A 19,560-nucleotide genomic window follows, 5' to 3' on the forward strand; every position below is an offset into this window, starting at 1 on the left:
ATCTTATTAAGAATAGAAACTACTTAGTCACCAAAATATATCTGAGATATAATACTCTTGCCCTTATAATACAGTGGGCCATTAAAAGTACGACACAAAATACTGGGACAACTCAGCAGGACAGGCAGCATCTCTGGATAGATGGAATGGGTGACGTTTTGGGTCGAGTCTGTCAGAGGAGATGGAGACATACTGTAGAGATATGGAAGGGTAAGGAGTGAAAATGTGATCAAAGGGGACGAATGTCAAGGAAAATGTGGAATGGATCATTGTCAGCTGAGGGGAAGATGACTACTAGACATACAAACAGTAAAATTTAATCAGGCGGAGAGTGAAACTAGTCGGAGAACTACAAGAACTAAACTTTAATAGTATAATGAAAATTAATTGTTTTATTTCTGGTGCAGCTTCTCGTACCTGCTCATCTAATGAATATAGAAGTGCTCTTGCAACATTTTTTACATTCAAATAATATTTTCCATTTAGATGAGAGTGACGGCAGGTGGTGGAGAGGTAGAGTTTCTGCCTTACAGCACCAGAGATCTGCGTTCGATTCCGACTACGGGTGCCGCCTGTATGGAGTTTGTATGTTCTCCCCGTGACCACATGGGCTTTCTCCAGTTTCCTCCCACATTCCAAATACGCACAGGTTTGTAGGTTAATTCCGCTGTTGGGGAGTTCAGAACCAGGGGCCACAGTTTAAGAATAAGGAGTAACGCCATTTAGAACGGAGACGAGGAAACACTTTTTCTCACAGTGAGTGGTGAGTCTGTGGAATTCTCTGCCTCAGAGGGCGGTGGAGGCAGGTTCTCTGGATGCTTTCAAGAGAGAGCTAGATAGGGCTCTTAAAAATAGCGGAGTCAAGGGATATGGGGAGAAGGCAGGAATGGGGTACTGATTGGGGATGATCAGCCATGATCACATTGAATGGTGGTGCTGGCTCGAAGGGCCAAATAGCCTACTCCTGCACCTATTGTCTCTATTGTCTAATAATTGGGTTTGGTAAAAATTATAAATTGTCCCTAATATGTGTTGGATACTGCTCGTGTGAGGGGATTGCTGGTCGGCGCTGACTTGTGGGCCAAAGGGCCTGTTTCCACGCTATATCTCTAGACGAAACTAATTTTGAATCCATTTACTTACAGTACATTGCTCAAGTTGCTTCTCAAGTGCTTCTGAATCCCCTAGTGCAGGCCATTCTTCTTTCAAGAAAATGTCCACCTCAGCCATCCATTTCCTCAAGGTTTGTGTGTCATTCTGTCATTCAGAAATATAAAATTGCAAATGAATGAGAAATTCTTTATTTGACATACTTCCAAATTAATTGAAAGGCTTTTGAACAATATTTTGTTTGTCAACAAATTGAATATTATTGCCATTTTGTATAGTTTGTCAGGAGGTTCAATGTTTCCACGAATGCAGTTACATTTCATATTTAATGAGGCATTGCAAATTTAGCTTATATGGGAACGATGTTAAAATCTTACTGTATAAAATTGTAATCATCTCATTTGTGATCTTGTTTTATTTTCTGTACACCACAACAGTAGAAAAATCACACTATATTTTTTCTCATGAAATACTACCTCATCACTGATATGTTCTTTTGGAGAGAAGTAGGTGTGTCCAAGTGATATCTATTCCATATCTGAGTGTTACAATATCAAGACCAAAAAGGCTGTACATTTGAGAGACATACTCTGGCTCAGAAAAAAACTTAATGATGACAAACCTTGTGAAAGATACATCAGCATTACTTCTGCTTGGCCAGCATAGTGGTGCAGCGGTACAATTGCTGCCTGTACAGCGCCGGAGGCCCGGATTCGATCCTGACCTCGGGTGCTGTCTGTATGGAGTTTGTACGTTCTCCCTGTAACCGTGTAGGTATTCTCTGGGTGCCCTGGGTTCCCGCCACTCTCCATAGACATACAGGTTAGTAGGTTAATGGGCTTTGGTAAAATGGTAAATTGTCCCTCGGGTGTAAGATTGAACCAGTATACGAGGTGATTGTTAGTCGTCGTGGACTCGGTGGGCCGAAGGGCCTGTTTCCGCACTGTATCTGTGAAGTCTAAAGTCTTCTGCTCTTTACTGGTCAAGAATGAATCATCATTTTCATATTCTAAATGTCATGTTTATATCCTGACACGATATAAACATGTAACGTAGTTGGCAACTTCAAAGAGGAAAGATGTACTTTTACATAATTTAAACAGTGGAAATCAGAGAATTAGACTATATATCTAAGCTCATTGATGTATTATCAATGAGCTTAGATATAGAAAATTACATTATTCTTTGATGTAATAATAAATCTCCTTTACATTTCCATCCTTAAAATCTCCATTGCATTTAAATGATGCCCTCATTATGAGCACCCCAATGGACTTGAGTTTGCTGTAACCAGGATTTGGCTTGAACCCACTAAAAGCCAACCTTTCCTGAAGGGTGAACCTCCACACAGACAGCATCCAAGGTCAGGATCAAACCCAGATTTCTGGCACTGTGAGGCAGCAGTTCCACTAACTGCCCCACTATCATCCAACATGCATTTTTCCCAATCTTTGGCCTGAAAAATACTAACAATCGCAATTCTACTTTGCAGTCAGTTAGAATGTCCCCAATGTGAATGGATGCCCAGCCAGAATGGTGACACCACCATCGCCGGACACCAGGGCTTCCAGTGAACTAAAGCCTGGCAGCTGCCCATGTCAGTGAATGGGGAAAATTCAGGCAACAGAGAGTTGTAAGCAGTGTGGGCAGGGATAAGCATCATCGCTTCGCTGCTAATCTCATTTGCAACTTTCTCCCTGATTAGGTATCGCATTGATCCTGCTTTTAGCTGTACATGATCATGGCAAACAAACATTTTACATGTGCTTCATCAAATACTGGTAGAAGTAACAGCAGCACTACCAAGGCTAAATAATTTGTGCCTCCTCTAACCTTAGCTGTGTTAGCAGTGTGCATTCTAAGAACTCGGGACCATATGTGATATGCATTCTTTGAAGTCGAGAGTATTCGTTGAATATGACAATGGTACCAAATTATAGTTGTGAATTCAGTCACTGAAACTCAACCTTCAAAACAAGCTTGAGACTCAATTCAATCACGCAGATGCCAAGTGACAGGGCAGGGCCAGAATATCATTAAGGGCTCCAAGCCGATATCATGGGGGATCTCTGGCAACGATGTATATCTACCAGATGAGCTTAATGCCTTTTACGGCCAGTTTGAACAGGAAAAATGGTTTATTCAAGTGACTGAAGGGCCTGTCCCACTTGGGCTTCATTTACGTAACATCATTTATGCGTCACGACGCACGTGATGCACGCATGGGCGAATTACAGGCGCATGGTGTGCATTACATGCGCATGGTGCTTGGTGACGTAGGCAGTGACGCGCAGTCGCGCGCGGTGCCCCAGGACTTTGGGATGTACAAATGATGCCCAAGTGGGACAGACTCTTTAGTTGTTGACCCAAGGAAGCAAGGGGGTGAACACACCTGCCCTGATCAACTAAACAGCTGTAGAGATAGTCGACAGACAGCTTTAAGGTCCAAGGCATCCATATTACTAGCAACCTAACCTGATCTTTTCACATTGATGTGGTGATCAAGAAAAGCCATCTGTGTATTTACTTGTGCATCTGAGAAGATTCTGCATTTCCGTGAGGATTCTCTCAACCTTCTACATAGGCCATAAAGCAAGTATTCTGATGGGATGCAATTCAGCATGTTGTGGCAACAGCTATGCTCTTGATTGTCTGAACCTACAGAGAGTGGTGAACACAGTCCAGTTCATTACAGGCTCGCCACTTCCTTTCATCCAGTCCATCTTCATGGAAAGTTGCATCAGGGAGGCTGGAAGTATTGTCGACGATGCCTGCCACCCTGGCCATTCACTTTTCTCTCCTCTCCCTTCTGGGAGAAGATACAGGAGTTTAAAAGTTCCGACGTAAAAACAGCTTTGTCCCCACTGCTATTTGACCCTTGAACCGATCGCCTCTTTCAAACAACCTCAATAGTTGTTCCATTATTGTACTTCAATATTCTTTTGCACTGCTTTGTTTCTGCATGGTAATCTTGCACCATATAGCTGATTTGCACTCATCCTTGCATTGATTGTTGTATTTATCTTCACTGAAAGTAATGATTTCTCTGGGAGATTCATGTGAGCATGAATTTCAATGCACCCGGTGTGTATGACAACAAACAAAACTATAATCCCTGCTCCAGAACTCTGCAGCCTGTGGACAATGATTGAAGCAAACAACACAATAACAATGGATATTTTTAAGGCAGAAATAGATAGATTCTTGATTAGTGTGGGTGTCAGGTTATGGGGAGAAGGTAGGAGAATGGGGTGAGGAGAGAGAGAGAGAGAGAAAGATCAGCCATGATTGAATGGCGGTGTAGACTTGAGGGGCCAAATGGTCTAATTCTGCCCCTATCACTTATGACCTTATGCTGTTCCCAGGTGGTGGCAATACACTTTGTGAGGATGTGAAGGAGAAGGTGCAGAAATAATTTATTAAAATGACCCAGAGTTGAAGAACACCTTAGAGTACTGTTGAGATTATAAACCACAGTTGTTTGTGTATCTTCCTGCACATAATGTTGGTGTCATTACCAACATACTCAGATTCCAATCGACATACAAATACATACAATAGATGGGAGGCTGTGGCACAGAATGCATAACTTGCACCAACCTGGAACTGTTGAACCTTTGTTATCAGTTCCTCAAGTTTCTGGCTCTGGTCCATCAAATGAATGGTCAGTTTCTTCCAGCGGGCAACAATCGCTTCAAGCTCCGTTCGGTATTTCTGGCTGATCTCCACTGGGGCTTTCTTCGACACCTCCTCTGCAGCCGTGGTGAGGTAATTCAGACCACTTTGCTGCTCCTGAAATGAACCTTGTAAAACCTTTGGAATTCAAAACAAAGATAATATACTGTACTACTGTGACCAATTAATGCTCATAATTGAAACAAAGTTTGAAGCAACAGCACATTCTCTCAGTTGGTGGCTGGGTTTTGATGCAACTAGTAAGTCCAGTGTGAAATGTGCCAGAGGCTGATGAAATTCCTGGCATGTATATCGCCTCAAGCAGGTGGAGAAAGGTGAATTTAAACACGTGCTCTCAAGGGACTTTGGAGGATGCCCAAACTTATAGACGAGGCACAAGGAAGTCAAACATAAAGTGCACTTTACTCAATGGCTCTTCACAGATCGCCTGTCTGGAACTTTCGATGAATACTTTTGCAATTAATCATATGACGTAATCGTTCAAGGGATAATAACCTTGAAGTAACAATCAATGTTCCCAAACACTATTACACATTGAACATTGACAAACTTTTAAAGATCGGATTAATGGTGTTGAAGGCTTTTGAGTTGTCAAGTACTGTAGATGTACTTACTACTCAATATTTTCCTTTACAGACAATGTATTCTTAAAATTTAATGAGATTTACGTTTCACTCCAAAGATAAGTTTCAATGATGACTAAACAGGAAATCATATGGTTTGAGCACTGAAAGAGACCATTCAACCCTGTGTGTCCATACCAGCACGATACAAGAGCATCTCTCCAGCTTCATTCAGCCTTGCTAATTTTTATCCATAATATATTTATCCAGCTCACTCTTTATGACCACAGTGGCACCTGCCTCCATCATATCTGCAGGCAGTGCATTCCAGATTCCAACTACATGCTGCACATAAATGCTTCTCATCTTCTCACTTCACTGGAAAATGGGTTAAGTACAGATAACGAGATGAGGAAGAACTTCTTCACCCAGAGGGTGGTTAATTTATGGAATTCACTGCCCCAGGGAGCAGTGGAAGCAGAAACTTTAAATATATTTAAGACTAAAATAGATGGTTTTTTAGCTGCCAAGGGGATAAGGGGCTACGGGGAGAGGGCAGGGATATGGACCTAGGTATGGTTAGTATAGTAAGACCTGAGTGATCTCCTGGACAAGTGTCGATCGCCTGGATTGGGGTCGGAGAGGAATTTCCCGGATTTTTTTCCCGAATTGGACCTGGGTTTTTATCCGGTTTTTTGCCTCCCCCAGGAGATCACGAGGTTCTTGGGGTGGAGAGGGGTGATAGCGGTATAAAGGGGAGGGTAGTGTCTTGTGTTCTGTGTCTTGTGTCTACTGTTTGTGGGTAAGTGTGTCTGTTTAGTGTTCAGCCATGAGCGAATGGCGGTGCGGGCTCGACGGACCTGGTGGTCTACTCTCGCACCTACTTTCTATGTTTCTATGTAATGCACCTGATGGCCAGCATGGACACAGTGGAGTGGAGAGCCTGTTCACTGCTGTATGACTATAATTCCAATTCCATATTTTCTGATATCTATGACCCCTCCATTGAAGGGAAGAGGCTCCTGTTTTGTGTTTAAGAAGGAACTGCAGATGCTGGAAAATCGAAGGTACACAAAAATGCTGGAGAAACTCAGCGGGCGCAGCAGCATCTATGGAGCGAAGGAGATAGGCAACGTTTCGGGCCGAAACCCTTCTCCAGGCTCCTGTTTTGTGTTCTGTCCAGATCCCACGTCATTTTAAACAGCATCAAATCTCCCCTTCTTCTTCGAAGAAAACAGCTCTCGGCTTACTAATCTAACACTGTAAATTGAATCCGTCATCCAAAGAACAAGTCTCATAACCTGGGCCTCCTACATTGTCAGAGTGAGGCCAAATGCAAATTGGAAGAATCTCATATTAGCACCTCATATTTTGCTTGGGCAGCTTACACCCCTGTTGTATGAATATTGACTTCTCTAACTTCAAGTAATCCTTGCATCCCCTCTCTCTCCATCCCTCCCTCACCCAAGTCGTAGGAGTAGTTTCAAAGTAATTTTGTTAAGTCTCATTGTCTGTAACTCATTCTCACCGAGAACCAAAAGCTAACAATGGCCTGTTGCCTTTATTACCGTTACTTTTTTGCATATCTTTCATTCACTTGTTCTATATCTCTCTATATCACCGTCAATACCTCTCATTCCTTTTCCCCTGACTCTCAGCCTGAAGAGGGGTCTCGACCCGAAATGTCACCTATTCCTTTTCTCCGGAGATGTTGGCCGACCCGCCGAGTTACTCCATCATTTTGTGTCATTCTCATAACCTTTCCTTGATCATCATTGATACTGTCACACATGGAGTATAACATGGCAAACCACCATGGCTAGACCAGTCTTCATAGAAATCCAGCATAACTATGCTGCATTTATAGTCAATGCCTCTAATAATAAAGCCAAGAATGTCATATGACTAGTTAACTACTTTCATGTTCTACCACATATCCAAGATCCCTCCGAAGGCAGACACAAAAAGCTGGAGTAACTCAGCGAGCCAGACAGTATCTCTGGAGAAAAAGAATAGGTGAAATTTCAGGTCGAGACCCTTCTTCAGAGAGGAATCACAAGATCCCTCCACTCCTGCACCCTCCACTTTAGGTAACTAAAGTACATTATAAAGTACATTATAAAAAATATTGGCCCATCTGATTCCTTGCACCAAAATGTATCAGGTCATATTCTCCAACATAAACTTCACCTGCTTCTTTATCCCGTGCTGCAAACTTTCACTCGCCAATATGCAATTTAAAATGTGGCTTAGGTTTGCATCAACTAGAGTTTTAGAAATTGTGGCATGAACCCGATTTCTCGGCAGTTTCACAATTCCAAACAATTTGGAAAGCAACTGCATGAAATGACAGGTATCCACGTCGGCCAAATGCCTTCCATTCAGTGAAGGGAAATCATGGAGCCAATTCACCTGACTGCAAAATCTACCAAAGATGCCACGTGATAGAAGCTGAAGCCAGTGAGTTTCCTCAAAGTGCAACCTGAAGCAATCGTGCACAAGGAAAGTACTGCAGATGCCGAAAATCTGAAATAAAAACACAAAGTGCTGGGAATTCGCAGCTGGCAAGATCACGTATTTGTTTCCCTCCCCCAAGTTTGCAGCATGCTGAGTATTTCCAGCAATGTTCTGTTTTCAATTAATATTGAAACGGTCGGTGATGAAATTGTTTTATTTCCCATCCATTATGAGCATGACTTCTCACTTCATCACAACATTGAGCAGGCACCTAAGCCCAACACTGCAAACAATTTACAAAAGTAAATACTAACAGTGAAAAAAAATCAATTAAGACCATTATAAATGAGTAGATCAGAGGAAATGTATCCATTTGTTTACCACTAGCTCGATTGCATGTCAGCCCTGTTAGAACGCATTTACATTCCACTTATTTTAGCATCCTAGTGAGTCTCAAAGCTAGGTACTTAAACTGACGCCACAACAAATTATTAAAATGCATGATGGGACGAGAGTATAATTTGTAACTTTAATTTCCCTTTTGAGATTTTCAATTACCTAACAAAATCCATGAGAGAGAAATGAAAGATGCTTCACACTCTCAAAGTGACACACACACAAACACAAACACAACATGGACATGCATTACTGGCAACCCTGTGCTTTAATGAAGGAGCGAGTCTTAATCATATCCAATGCCAGCCAAACAAGCTGTCTGACAATGCTTTTCCTCTATCTTGGATTCATAAATCATTGGGGGAATGTTTGATTTTGCAAATCCATCATGATGCCAAGAAAGGTCTCGACCCGAAACGTCACCATTCCTTCTCTGCCTGTCCTTCTGAGTTGCTCCAGCATTTTGCGTCCATCTGTAATGGCAAAAATCTCAAGAGGAGGAAATAGAAATGTGGATGAATGGGGTGGGTGGAGGTGGGGTGAGGGAACTCCCATCACCTCAGGAAACTTGGTTCCTATATTTTCAAATATCTTCCAATGACCCCAGGTTATTAGGTGGTGTTGAAGCAGAAATGTACTCAAATACCTTTAATACATGCAAACTCTGGTCAAACTTGGGCAAAGAGGAAATAGAACGGCATTCATAAGTTACGGGCCTGTCCCACTTATGCGATTTGTTTCGGCGACAGCCAGCAACTGTCATAGTCGTAGCAGGTCGTCGAAAAACCGGAGGTAAGTCGCCGGTTGACGCAGGTTGACATAGGTAGTTCCCAATGGAATTCACTGAAGTCAGCACCCGGCGACAACCTACGTCATCCTGGCGACAACCTACGACAGCACCTACGTCAGGCGAAGTCAAGCTACGCTCATTGGCGTCAAGCCATCTGTCGTCGACTGTCGCAGAAAAGTTTTGAACATTTCAAAATCCAGCGGCGACCAGAAAAACATTATGATTCTTTGGGCGACTGAGGAGACTACTCACGACCATACAGGTGACACCCCGGCGACCATGTGGCGACAGCCTAATCGCCTAAAAAAAACGCCTAAGTGGGACAGGGGCATAATGCGTTAAAATAAAACAAGTGGAAGGTGAGAAACTCACAGAACTAATCACAAAAGTGATAATCTGCCATATCTTGCCAGCTCCTTTACATCCAGCACTTCCACAGAGAGTGAGGAGAATCATGTTAGCCAAGGATGCCCGCTAACAAGCCTAAATTGTAGGAATAGCTGCCTGCATTCTAATATCATGGAGAGTTTTGTATTTAGCGTTGTTATGTCCTGATAGTAAGACCAGCCATTACAATACAACTAAACATAGAAAGTTAACGTTCCAAGTGAAAAGATCTGGCAACATCTGAAGGAGGCAACTGTGGGAAACACTAACCAACACATCTCAACATAAATAATGGTTGGGACTCCTCGTTGGTGAATGTGGAATCCACCTACTCCTGCGCTAACTCCATCTGCTATCTTCCTTGCAATGAGTCAGTTGCTGGTTCTCATTCGGACTCGGGTTAACCATTCAACTTTGGGGTGAACATGAGGTGGGGACTGGACATTGTGCCTTCCTCCACAGTGCTATCCACTGTGGGGGGATGATTTTTTGTCAAATTGTAGTCCTGTAGGTCTGTGTCCAAGATGGCTGCCGTGAAGAGAGAGTGGACGCTGGCGCGCTTTGGCTGCCGCTGCTCTCTTTTCACACTGTTTTTGATTTTCTGTTTTTGGATTGAATTCTGTTTTTAATTTGTGTCACTGTGATGTCTTTAATTACTTGTTTTATTCCGATTATATGTTTTTATTCCGATTACTATGTAAGGTGTCCTTGAGATGTATGAAAGGCGCCCATTAAATAAAATTTATTATTATTATTATTATTCAACAAGTGGTAGGATTTGCAAAATATATAATTGAAAGAGACTTCTCTACAAAGAATGTGCATTTCTGTTTGTGACTAACAGGTTACTCCATCATGTCATGGCACAAAGGTATTGCATCGTATCGTTGTAATAATTGGCATCCTCGTTGAAGTAATATTATTAGGGCAATTAAATTCACATTCCAGCAGAAATGATTGCGGATACATACTTTCAGATCCTTGAGTCGCTGCTCCATAATTTCATACTCTGTCACTGCCACACGTGGGAGGGTTAACTTGGCTTCTGATTGCTGGATCCATAGAACCAGGGTGTTCATTGTTTCCTTGTAACGGAGAGTAGGCAGACTTTCCAGAACTGGGAAAAGGAAGGGATAGAATAACCAACACATTTCAACCAGGTTGTTATTTTCCCTTATCAAGACGATTATCAAGAATTGGACACTGTTCTTACACCATTTAATTATGAAACCATCAGGTCTCAGTGTACTGACATTGGGAAGTGACAAGGCCATTCAAGCCTCATATCCACCTCATCACTTAAATATATCATTACTCATCTCAAAACCAAAAGCACAAAATACTGAAAACACTCTGCAGGTCTGGTCTCATCAGTGGGGTGAGAACAGTCTGACAATAGGTTTCTGTCCTGAAACGTTGATGTTGTTTCTCTTCCCACAGATGTGATAAGATCTGCCGAATATTTTCAGCATTTTCTGAATTGGTTGTCGATTTCCAGCATCTATATTTTTGGAATTTTTCCAGTCTGAAGTTCTATCTGTTTATCGCCTCCTTTGCTTCTCACCACATTGGAAACAACAACATCAGTGGACTGGGAGATCCAAGTGTCCCTACATCTCACAGTCTTCCAGAGCAAGCGTTGTACATCTAGGTCCAATACAGTCCTTGGTCTCAATTTCACATCACATCTCCTTGTTCTTAACTCCCCAGGAAGAAGGCATTCCATTGCACTCAGATTATCAAACCCGTCAAATATTTTTAACACCTGTGATCTCAGGAATACAAGTCACGTTTATGCAATCCGTTCTCATAATTCTATCGTGCATTCATAGCAGCGATCCCATTAAAGGAAAGTATAAGAGCAAATAACAGCCAATAGATTTACAATCAATACATAATAAACAATATCAGAATATCAGTTTGTGAGGGAGGCTGCTTATCTTTTCTACACTTCCACAGTGTACTACAATCTGTAAAAAACTTTTAAAAATCTTCAAAAGACTCGTTGGTCTTGCATCTATGTCATTTAATCCCTGTTCTTTAATAGTGGGCAAAGTCCATGCTTTGTTATGAATGTTGAAGTCCTGGCCGTTTTTGAACGTACTGGTCTCATGGGAGGAATGAATCCAAATTAGAAAAGCAGGAAACATACAGGGAAAACTGGAAAAACGTTTGAAGCAAGAGACACCGAGAACTGCTAGAATTTGGGAACAGGCTAAATAAAGCTCTGGTCTTTCTAGTTTGTCATGCAACTGTTAATATGTGATACACTACTGTGCAAGGCAGAGCCCCAGATGAAATTAATAACAGTGGCTAAAAGCAATACAATTCTCTTTGCAGTCTCACACCTTTCTTGCTAATGTCCGTGGCAAATCTTTGGAGTCTGATCAATTACGTTTCTAAAGGGTTCCCAGCAGACTCTCAGCTACCCCATGCAGGCTGCACTGGGTGAGGGAGAGTAGAGCACGATGACAGAGTAGCAGTGGGCTGCCTGCCACAGTGACTGAAGACGAAAACAGCTTGACAAATCGTTTCAATATTCATGACCTACAGGCAAATAATCCTTGCAATCCTGATGAAACCTGGCAGTGCAGAGTGGCATAGCGCCTAGCACCACTACATCACAGGTCCAGAGGCTCGGGTTTGATCCCAGATGTGTACAACTTGCATATTCCCCCTGTGACAATACAGGGTTCCCCCAGGTACACCTGCTTTTTCCCCACATCTCAAAGATTTGCCGGCCAGTAGGGTGATTGGCTTCTGTAAATTTCTGTAAATGGATGGATGGGGAATCAGGAGTGAAAGTAAGGGGGGGGGGATTGTTACACATCAGCTGATGCACAATAAAGAAAAATGCTGTTACTGTCAATAGGTGTTTGATGATCAATGCAGATGGATGTTCTTGTTTCTGTGCCATGTGACTTCATCATAATTCTAAAAGTGGGACCACCATAATTTTCCATGTTTCAGCAACTTGTTTCCAGTTGTTTTACAATGTATCCTGAACCCATTTAGGCAAAGATGCAAGTCTCAAATTAACAACCTAATTTGAAGTCTTCTGTTCATAATCTTTGTCCAATTGAAGGGGAGAAGTGGTCGGCTCACTGAGCAAAGATCACAAACACATACCTGTCCCAACAGCATTTGTGGCAAGGTGCTATTTCAGTTCAGTTTCAGTCTAGTTTCAGTTTAGTTTATTGTCACATGTACCGAGGTACAGTGAAAAGCTTTTGTTGTGTGCCAGCCAGCCAGCGGAAATACATGATTATAATCGTGCCATTCACAGTGTGCAGATACATGATAAGGGAATAATGTTTAGTGCAAAGTAAAGCCAGTAAAGTCCGATCAGAGATAGTTCAATAGTAGTTCAGGACTACTCTCTGGTTGCAATAGGATGGTTTAGTTGCCTGATAACAGCTGGGAAGAAACTGTCCCTGAATCTGGAGATGTGCATTTTTGCACTTCTATACCCTTTGCCTGAAGGGAGAGGGGAGAAGAGGAATTGGCCAGGGTGCGACTCATCCTTGATTGTACTGCTGGCTGTAGTGTGTGCATGCGTGAACACATGCACACACTGCATTGAAGGTCGAAAGGTCATATGTCATATGAGGAAAGATTGAAAAGACTAGGCTTGTTTTCACTGGAGTTTAGAAGGATGAGGGGAGATCTTATAGAAACATATAAAATTATAAAAGGACTGGACAAGCTAGATGGAGGAAAAATGTTCCCAATGTTGGGCGAGTCCAGAACCAGGGGCTACAGTCTTAGAGTAAAGGGGAGGCCATTTAAGACTGAGGTGAGAAAAAACTTTTTCACCCAGAGAGTTGTGAAATTGTGGAATTCCCTGCCACAGAGGGCAGTGGAGGCCAAATCACTGGATGGATTTAAGATTGAGTTAGATAGAGCTCTCGGGGCTAGTGGAATCGAGGGATATGGGGAGAAGGCAGGCATGGGTTATTGATTGGGGACGATCAGCCATGATCACAATGAATGGCGGTGCTGGCTCAAAGGGCCGAATGGCCTCCTCCTGCACCTATTTTGTATGTTTTTATGTTTCTATGTCATAAGTGATAGGAGTAGAATTAGGCCATTTGGCCCATCGTCTACTCCGCCGTTCAATCATGGCTGATCTATCTCTCCCTCCTAACCCCATTCTCCTGACTTCTCCCCATAACCTCTGACACTCGTACTAATCAAAATTCGAACTATCTCTGCCTTAAAAATATCCATTGACTGCCTCCACAGACTTCAGTAGCAAACAATTCCACAGATTCACCACCATAATGGCTCACGGCCACAGCTCATCACCTCCTCAGGGGTGGGAGCCAAATGCTGGCACAACCAGGAACACCCGGCTCCCATAAAGGAATAATTACAAAAAACACTTCCGACAGGCATCACATCTGAGATGGTTAAATATCTCTGAGGATAAAATCAGCCAAAACAACACCATCAAGAAAGATAGACACAAATTACTGGAGTAACTCAGCGGGATAGACTGAAGAAGGATCTCGACCTGAAACGTCACCCATTCCTTCTCTCCAGAGATGCTGCCTGTCCCGCTGAGTTACTACAGCATTTTGTCTCTCTTTGGTTTAAACCAGTATCTGCTGTTCCCTCCTACACCATCAAGAAAGAGCTTTCCTCTTGCATGTGGGAAAGAGATATTGCCAGATTCTGTGATTTGTTCCTCTCCTCTAACCAATGTCAAGAGTTAAAACTCCAATTCCTTCTCAAATGTAACGAAGATGCCATAAAAGGCTTTATTTTTGCTAAGCAATGAGACCAATAAGTTCAGCTGTTATCTGCCAGCAAACATAACAGCCTACAAAGTTTCCTGGCAGTCAACAGACAAGTGAAAAGACCACGTTCAATGTTAGTAAATGTTCTATCAATATCATTGACAGTACTGTTGTTGCCAGTTTCCACCAGGGAAAATATGCTTCGCATGTGTAAGAGCCAAACATTTTTTTAACACTAATAAAGTGCCTCCAAAATCCAAAGCTGTTTTGCCTGTATTTTATGTTTCAGAGTTGAAGACAGAGACTCAATTAAGCACTCTCAGTGACTAATTCATCTTGTTTTGGCATCCAAATCGCAATTCTCGCAAGTATTCTCTGTCCTCAAAACCAAGTGCCAGCGTTTGAGAATACACTGGGGATTGGTGTCTTACTACCTTTGTTTATTGCCCTCACAGGTCTCTCGTTTGGATCCCAAAACCAGTTGAAATACTTCCCCTATCTTAAGTAAAAGCAAAGTATAAAAGAGGCTGGAGACTAAAGGGAGAGAAAAAAAAACGATGAGCGCAGCATGAAACGATGAAGCATTGGGAAGACAACGAAACAGCAAAAACTAAAGCAGTTTGCATGAATAAATCAGAAGAAAATAAATCAATGTCCATAATATAAAATGAAGGGAGACGAAAGGAAACATAAGCTTTTGGCCAGCAGAGAAACGGGGCTTCTGCATAGAAAATTATGAATTAACATTGCACCAGAACACCAAGGTTAAATTTACAAGAATGGAGAATGCAGGAAAGAGGGGCATGGAGAGCTGACTTTAATTGGAGTTTTAATTCGCTAATTTGCAAAATCAATGCGGTTGAAATAAACTTCACTGTGCAAAAAATGCAAAGGAGCAAAATAATCTTTCTGATGATTTTAAAACAGATATTGTTATGTTTGTGTTGATTGTTTATTAAGTAGTGATTCAAAGCACTGTAGCCTGAATTTTTTCCCCAATTACTTTGATTTGTGCAAAAAGATATCCATTGTCTGTGACAACAGGTTTGTGCTCCTTGTTTGAACTTGTCCCATTTTGAAAACGCATGCGTTCATAATAGATCAGTGGATGAGATGCTGGAGGGAACTATTGCTATTTCCTTCCCTGGAGAAGCCTGCAATGATACTTATTTATTGTGAAAAACAGGCAACTGCAGCTCTGAAAAGATAAATTGCCTCAATGGTTTTGTAACGTTTTGGTTAGACAAAGGCAATAAAATGTCAGTGTGTTGAAACTGACTGATAGACTGGGTTTTGCTGTCATGGAGGGTAACTACTGAGGGTGGCACGGTAGCACAGAGTTGCTGCCTTATGGCGCTTGCTGCTCCAGAGACCCAGGTTCGATCCCGACTACGGGAGCTGTCTGTACGGAGTTTGTACGTTCTCCCCGTAACTGCGTGGGTTTTCTCTGAGATCTTCGGTTTCCTCCCACAGTCCAAAGACGTACAGGTGTCTAGGCTAATTGGTTTGGTATAAATGTAAATTGTCCCTCGTATGTGCAGGATAGTGTTAATGTGCTGAATCCGCTGGTTGGTGCAGATTCAGTGGGCCGAATTTCCGCGCTGCATCTCTAAACTAAACCAAATTAGCACAAGCTTTTGGAAACACTTACGAGACTGCAGTAACTTTTCTTGATTCTGCAGTGCTGCAAGAACCTGTGCATAGTAACTGGTTGAGGCAGCAATGTCAGCCCCTACAGACTTGGGCACCTCGTCCTTCTGATTTAACTCCTCCCCTCGTTCGCTCAGCTTCTGAACCAACGGCTGCAGTGCTGTTAGGCGTGAGATTTCCCCCTGAAAGGTTTACACAAAAGAGAATCAGTACATTCAGTTTTAGGTCCTGAATAGTTCTGTAAAACACCAAGTTTAATTTTAAACACATACAGACCTATTAGTTTATTAGGAGCATTCAAAAACAACAATTTTGAGCTTCGAACAACTGGTTGTACAAGATTTAATCCTGGCTAATCAGTCGTTTCAATTTGCAATGCAAAGTTCTTTGATGAAGTGACAATTGCTCGCATCAGAAAATAGTTGGGTGACATTGGAGGAGATCAGAATGGGTCACAGAAACACTGAGCTTCCACTGAACGGCACATTTAACAAGCTGGAATGACTCGAGATCATCCTTGCACTTAACACACTGAATTATTGAATATAAACAAAAGCAAAACTGCATCAAAATATTTTATAATTATTTTACATGTCATCATCTTCCTCTCCCAACAAATAAATACACCACGATGCAATGGATGCAATGTTGTTTTAACATGGAGGTTGGAATTGATTCAACTATTGTATCTGAAAATTGGAAGCTGTGTAAAATTTGATATAACCCTGTTAAGTTCTCAATAATACTGAGTTAATATATCATTTGATGAATAAATATAAATCAGATGAATGACACAGATGCCCTATTCGCCACAGTGGGAAGCCTGGCCAAGTTCAGAATTAGAGTGTTTGAAAGGATTTTTAAAACAGACTCGTTCAATAATTTTCCCTAATAAATGTGCCAGCTCTGTCACCAACAACAATGAATCAACTATTTCTTCAGCTGTGTTAATGTTATGACGCACCATGTGCTTTTCCGACACTGTGAGCATACAACTAACTTTAATAACAATTCAAGAAGCGTCATCATATTTTTTTTTCAATTGTTCTGGCCAAGTAAATTGCATGCCATAACTAAGAAGCACTCATATTTACTTTCTACTTCATAAGGTCATGTGACAGGAACAGAATTAGGCCATTTGGCCCATTGTCTACTCTGCCATTCAATCATGGCTGATCTATCTCTCCCCCCTAACCCAATTTTCCTACCTTCCCCCCCATTAACCTCTGACACCCGTACTAATCAAGAATCTATTCATCTCTGCCTTAAAAATATCCATTGACAGCCTCCACATCCTTCTGTGGCAAAAATTCACCTTCCTCTAAAGCAGTGGTGGGGAACCTGCGGCCTTCTAGGCCATTAAGTGCGGCCTTTTGAATGAATCCAAATTTTGTGGAACAAATCCTTTTAATTTTATTAATATGTTTTTGTTTGTCTTTTACTATTTTAATTTTAGTCTTAAAATGAATGTATTTAAAATACCAAAGAGTAAAAGTAGATTCAACAAAATAACCTTTCTTTGCAAGGTAAAACTAAGTCTATATATATGTGGCAAAATATCCAAGCATTTCGAAAAAAGCTATCTTTTTTCAAAACTCTTCTTCAAAATGAAATTTTGGATGAACATTTTCCCCAGTTAGCGAAGGTCATTGATGAGCAGGAGGATTCATGCGAATCATTTGAAGAATATGCAGCTGTTATAGACTTATTAATTAAAGAATACAATGAAAGGTTCACTGACTCTGAGAATCATGACATCACACTCAAATTAGCATTTCAACCTCACCTAGTTGATATCTTCAAGGCTTCTAAAGAACTACAGATGGAATTGATTGAGCTCTCAGAAGATGACATTTTAAAGTCCTCATTTGACGCGAAGAAAGATCCGATTGAAATATGGGAAATGCAATAGAATACCCACGTCTTCGGCAACATGCACGAAAAATGCTTCCTTGCTTTTCAACCACTTATTGCTGTGAATCTACATTCTCCTACCTAACCCAAATCAAGACCCCCTTAAGGTCACAAGTGACGGATACCCATCTAGAAGATCAGCTGAAACTGTGTACCCCCATATTGCAACTTAATATTCAAATGCTTTCCTACAAAAAGCAGTCACAACAAAGTCATTAAAAGGTTAGTTAACTATAGAATTAACAATTTTTTTTTTCATTTTCTTTAAGTTAGTACATAGTAGGAAGGATTTTTGCAAAATAATGTACATTTTGAAGTATATCTAATTGATGTTTCTTGGATGCGGCCTTATTAGATTACAGCTAACTTAATACAGCATTCCAACATGAAAAGGTTCCCCACCCCTGCTCTAAAGAAATTCCTCCTCATCTCCTCCCTAAAAGAACATCCTCTAATTCTGAGGCTACGACCTCTCATCCTAGACTCTCTTACTAGTGGAAACATCCTCTTCACATCCACTCTATCCGTGACTTTCACTATTTTGTACGTTTCAATGAGGTCCCCCATCAATCTTCTGAACTCCAGCGAGTACAGGCCCAGTGACGCTGGGCGATGCCTGCCTCTCCAGAATATGGGATATCATATCACAGTAATGGATGGAAGATACAACAAAAATGATTCCAATGGTATAATTTAGATTTGCTCCAACTTTAGCAACTTCCTGCTGGAGAATCCTATAAATTGGAGTGATAGCCTGGGCAGAAAAATGCTCAGATTGAAACAAGGGCGATTTAATTAAAGTGCTTTAAATTATGAAAAATCCAAACAGGGTGAATGTGAAGGAACTCTTTCCCTCTGCAAGGGATTAGTAGTATGGTAAAGTAGATTTAAATTAATTGATAGGACTGGAAGGGAGTGGCTAGAAGGCTTGTTGAACCAAATGAAGTTCTAGACTTCACTGCATGAGAGGGAAGTGGAAGGAGAAATCTTCATCATATTTACTAAATATGTAGAATGCACTGGAAAACCCCAAACCTATGGCTTTAGAAATAGGATTAACCCAAAGAAAATCTTGTTTGGCTAACATGGACACAATGGACTGAATGACCTCTGTCAACAAATGGTTTTCATTCTACAATCTTCACAAGTGAGATCAGGCACCCAGTGCAAAGGAAGTTGGACACTTCCGGTCCTAATGGAAGGTCATTGACTCAAAATGTCGACTATTTATTTCGACAGATGTTGTTGTTTTCCTTTAGTAAAAACAGTACGTTTTTCTTTAGGTACTATGCAAACAAACCCAAGTTACTCTCAGGATTGATAGACAGAAAATGCTGGAGTAACTCAGCGGGACAGACAGCATCACTGGAGAGAAGGAATGGGTGACGTTTTGGGTCAAGACTTGAAACGTCACTCTTTCCTTTTATCCAGAGGTACATGCTGTCCCGCTGAGTTACTCCAGCATTTTGTGTCTATCTTTGGTGTAAATCAGCATTCGTAGTTCCTTCCTACACACATCTTCTCAGGGTTGTATGTTCTGACCTTGCATTTCTCCAGCTGGATTTTTGCTGTGTCGGACTCGCTGGCTGGTGAATGCTGTGCTTTTAGCCAGTTCTCCGAAGCGGTCACGGCCTGCTTAAGCTGCTGAAGCTGTGAAGAGATGTGGATGATCTTATCCTGATACTGGAGCCAGTCCATCCGCTCTAGCAGTAGTTGGCAGAATTCGTCCCAGCGTTTTTGGAGCTGTTCTGAAGCCTGCTTAATATCATCAGCGGATGAAATCCCCTCTGCAGTTTAAAAACATATTAATGAGATGACCTTTTTGCCAATAGCATGTAATAGATTGCAAACATAC

General features: G+C 41.6%; 1 protein-coding gene across 12 annotated transcripts in view; it reads right to left on the minus strand.

The window, feature by feature from the left end:
- The window catches only part of dmd (dystrophin), a 1,663,772-nt gene that overhangs the window by 994,373 nt on the left and 649,839 nt on the right, over positions 1-19,560 (minus strand). For all 12 annotated transcript variants that reach the window (XM_033033201.1, XM_033033203.1, XM_033033205.1 and 9 more), the window contains 5 exons: positions 19,248-19,492; positions 15,793-15,973; positions 10,371-10,516; positions 4,711-4,923; positions 1,144-1,257 (listed from right to left, as the gene is read on the minus strand). In XM_033033201.1, coding sequence (XP_032889092.1) covers positions 1,144-1,257; positions 4,711-4,923; positions 10,371-10,516; positions 15,793-15,973; positions 19,248-19,492 — 899 coding nt within the window. The remainder of the gene's footprint in view (positions 1-1,143; positions 1,258-4,710; positions 4,924-10,370; positions 10,517-15,792; positions 15,974-19,247; positions 19,493-19,560) is intronic.

Source organism: Amblyraja radiata, chromosome 14, assembly GCF_010909765.2.
Source record: "Amblyraja radiata isolate CabotCenter1 chromosome 14, sAmbRad1.1.pri, whole genome shotgun sequence".
NCBI lineage: Eukaryota > Metazoa > Chordata > Chondrichthyes > Rajiformes > Rajidae > Amblyraja > Amblyraja radiata.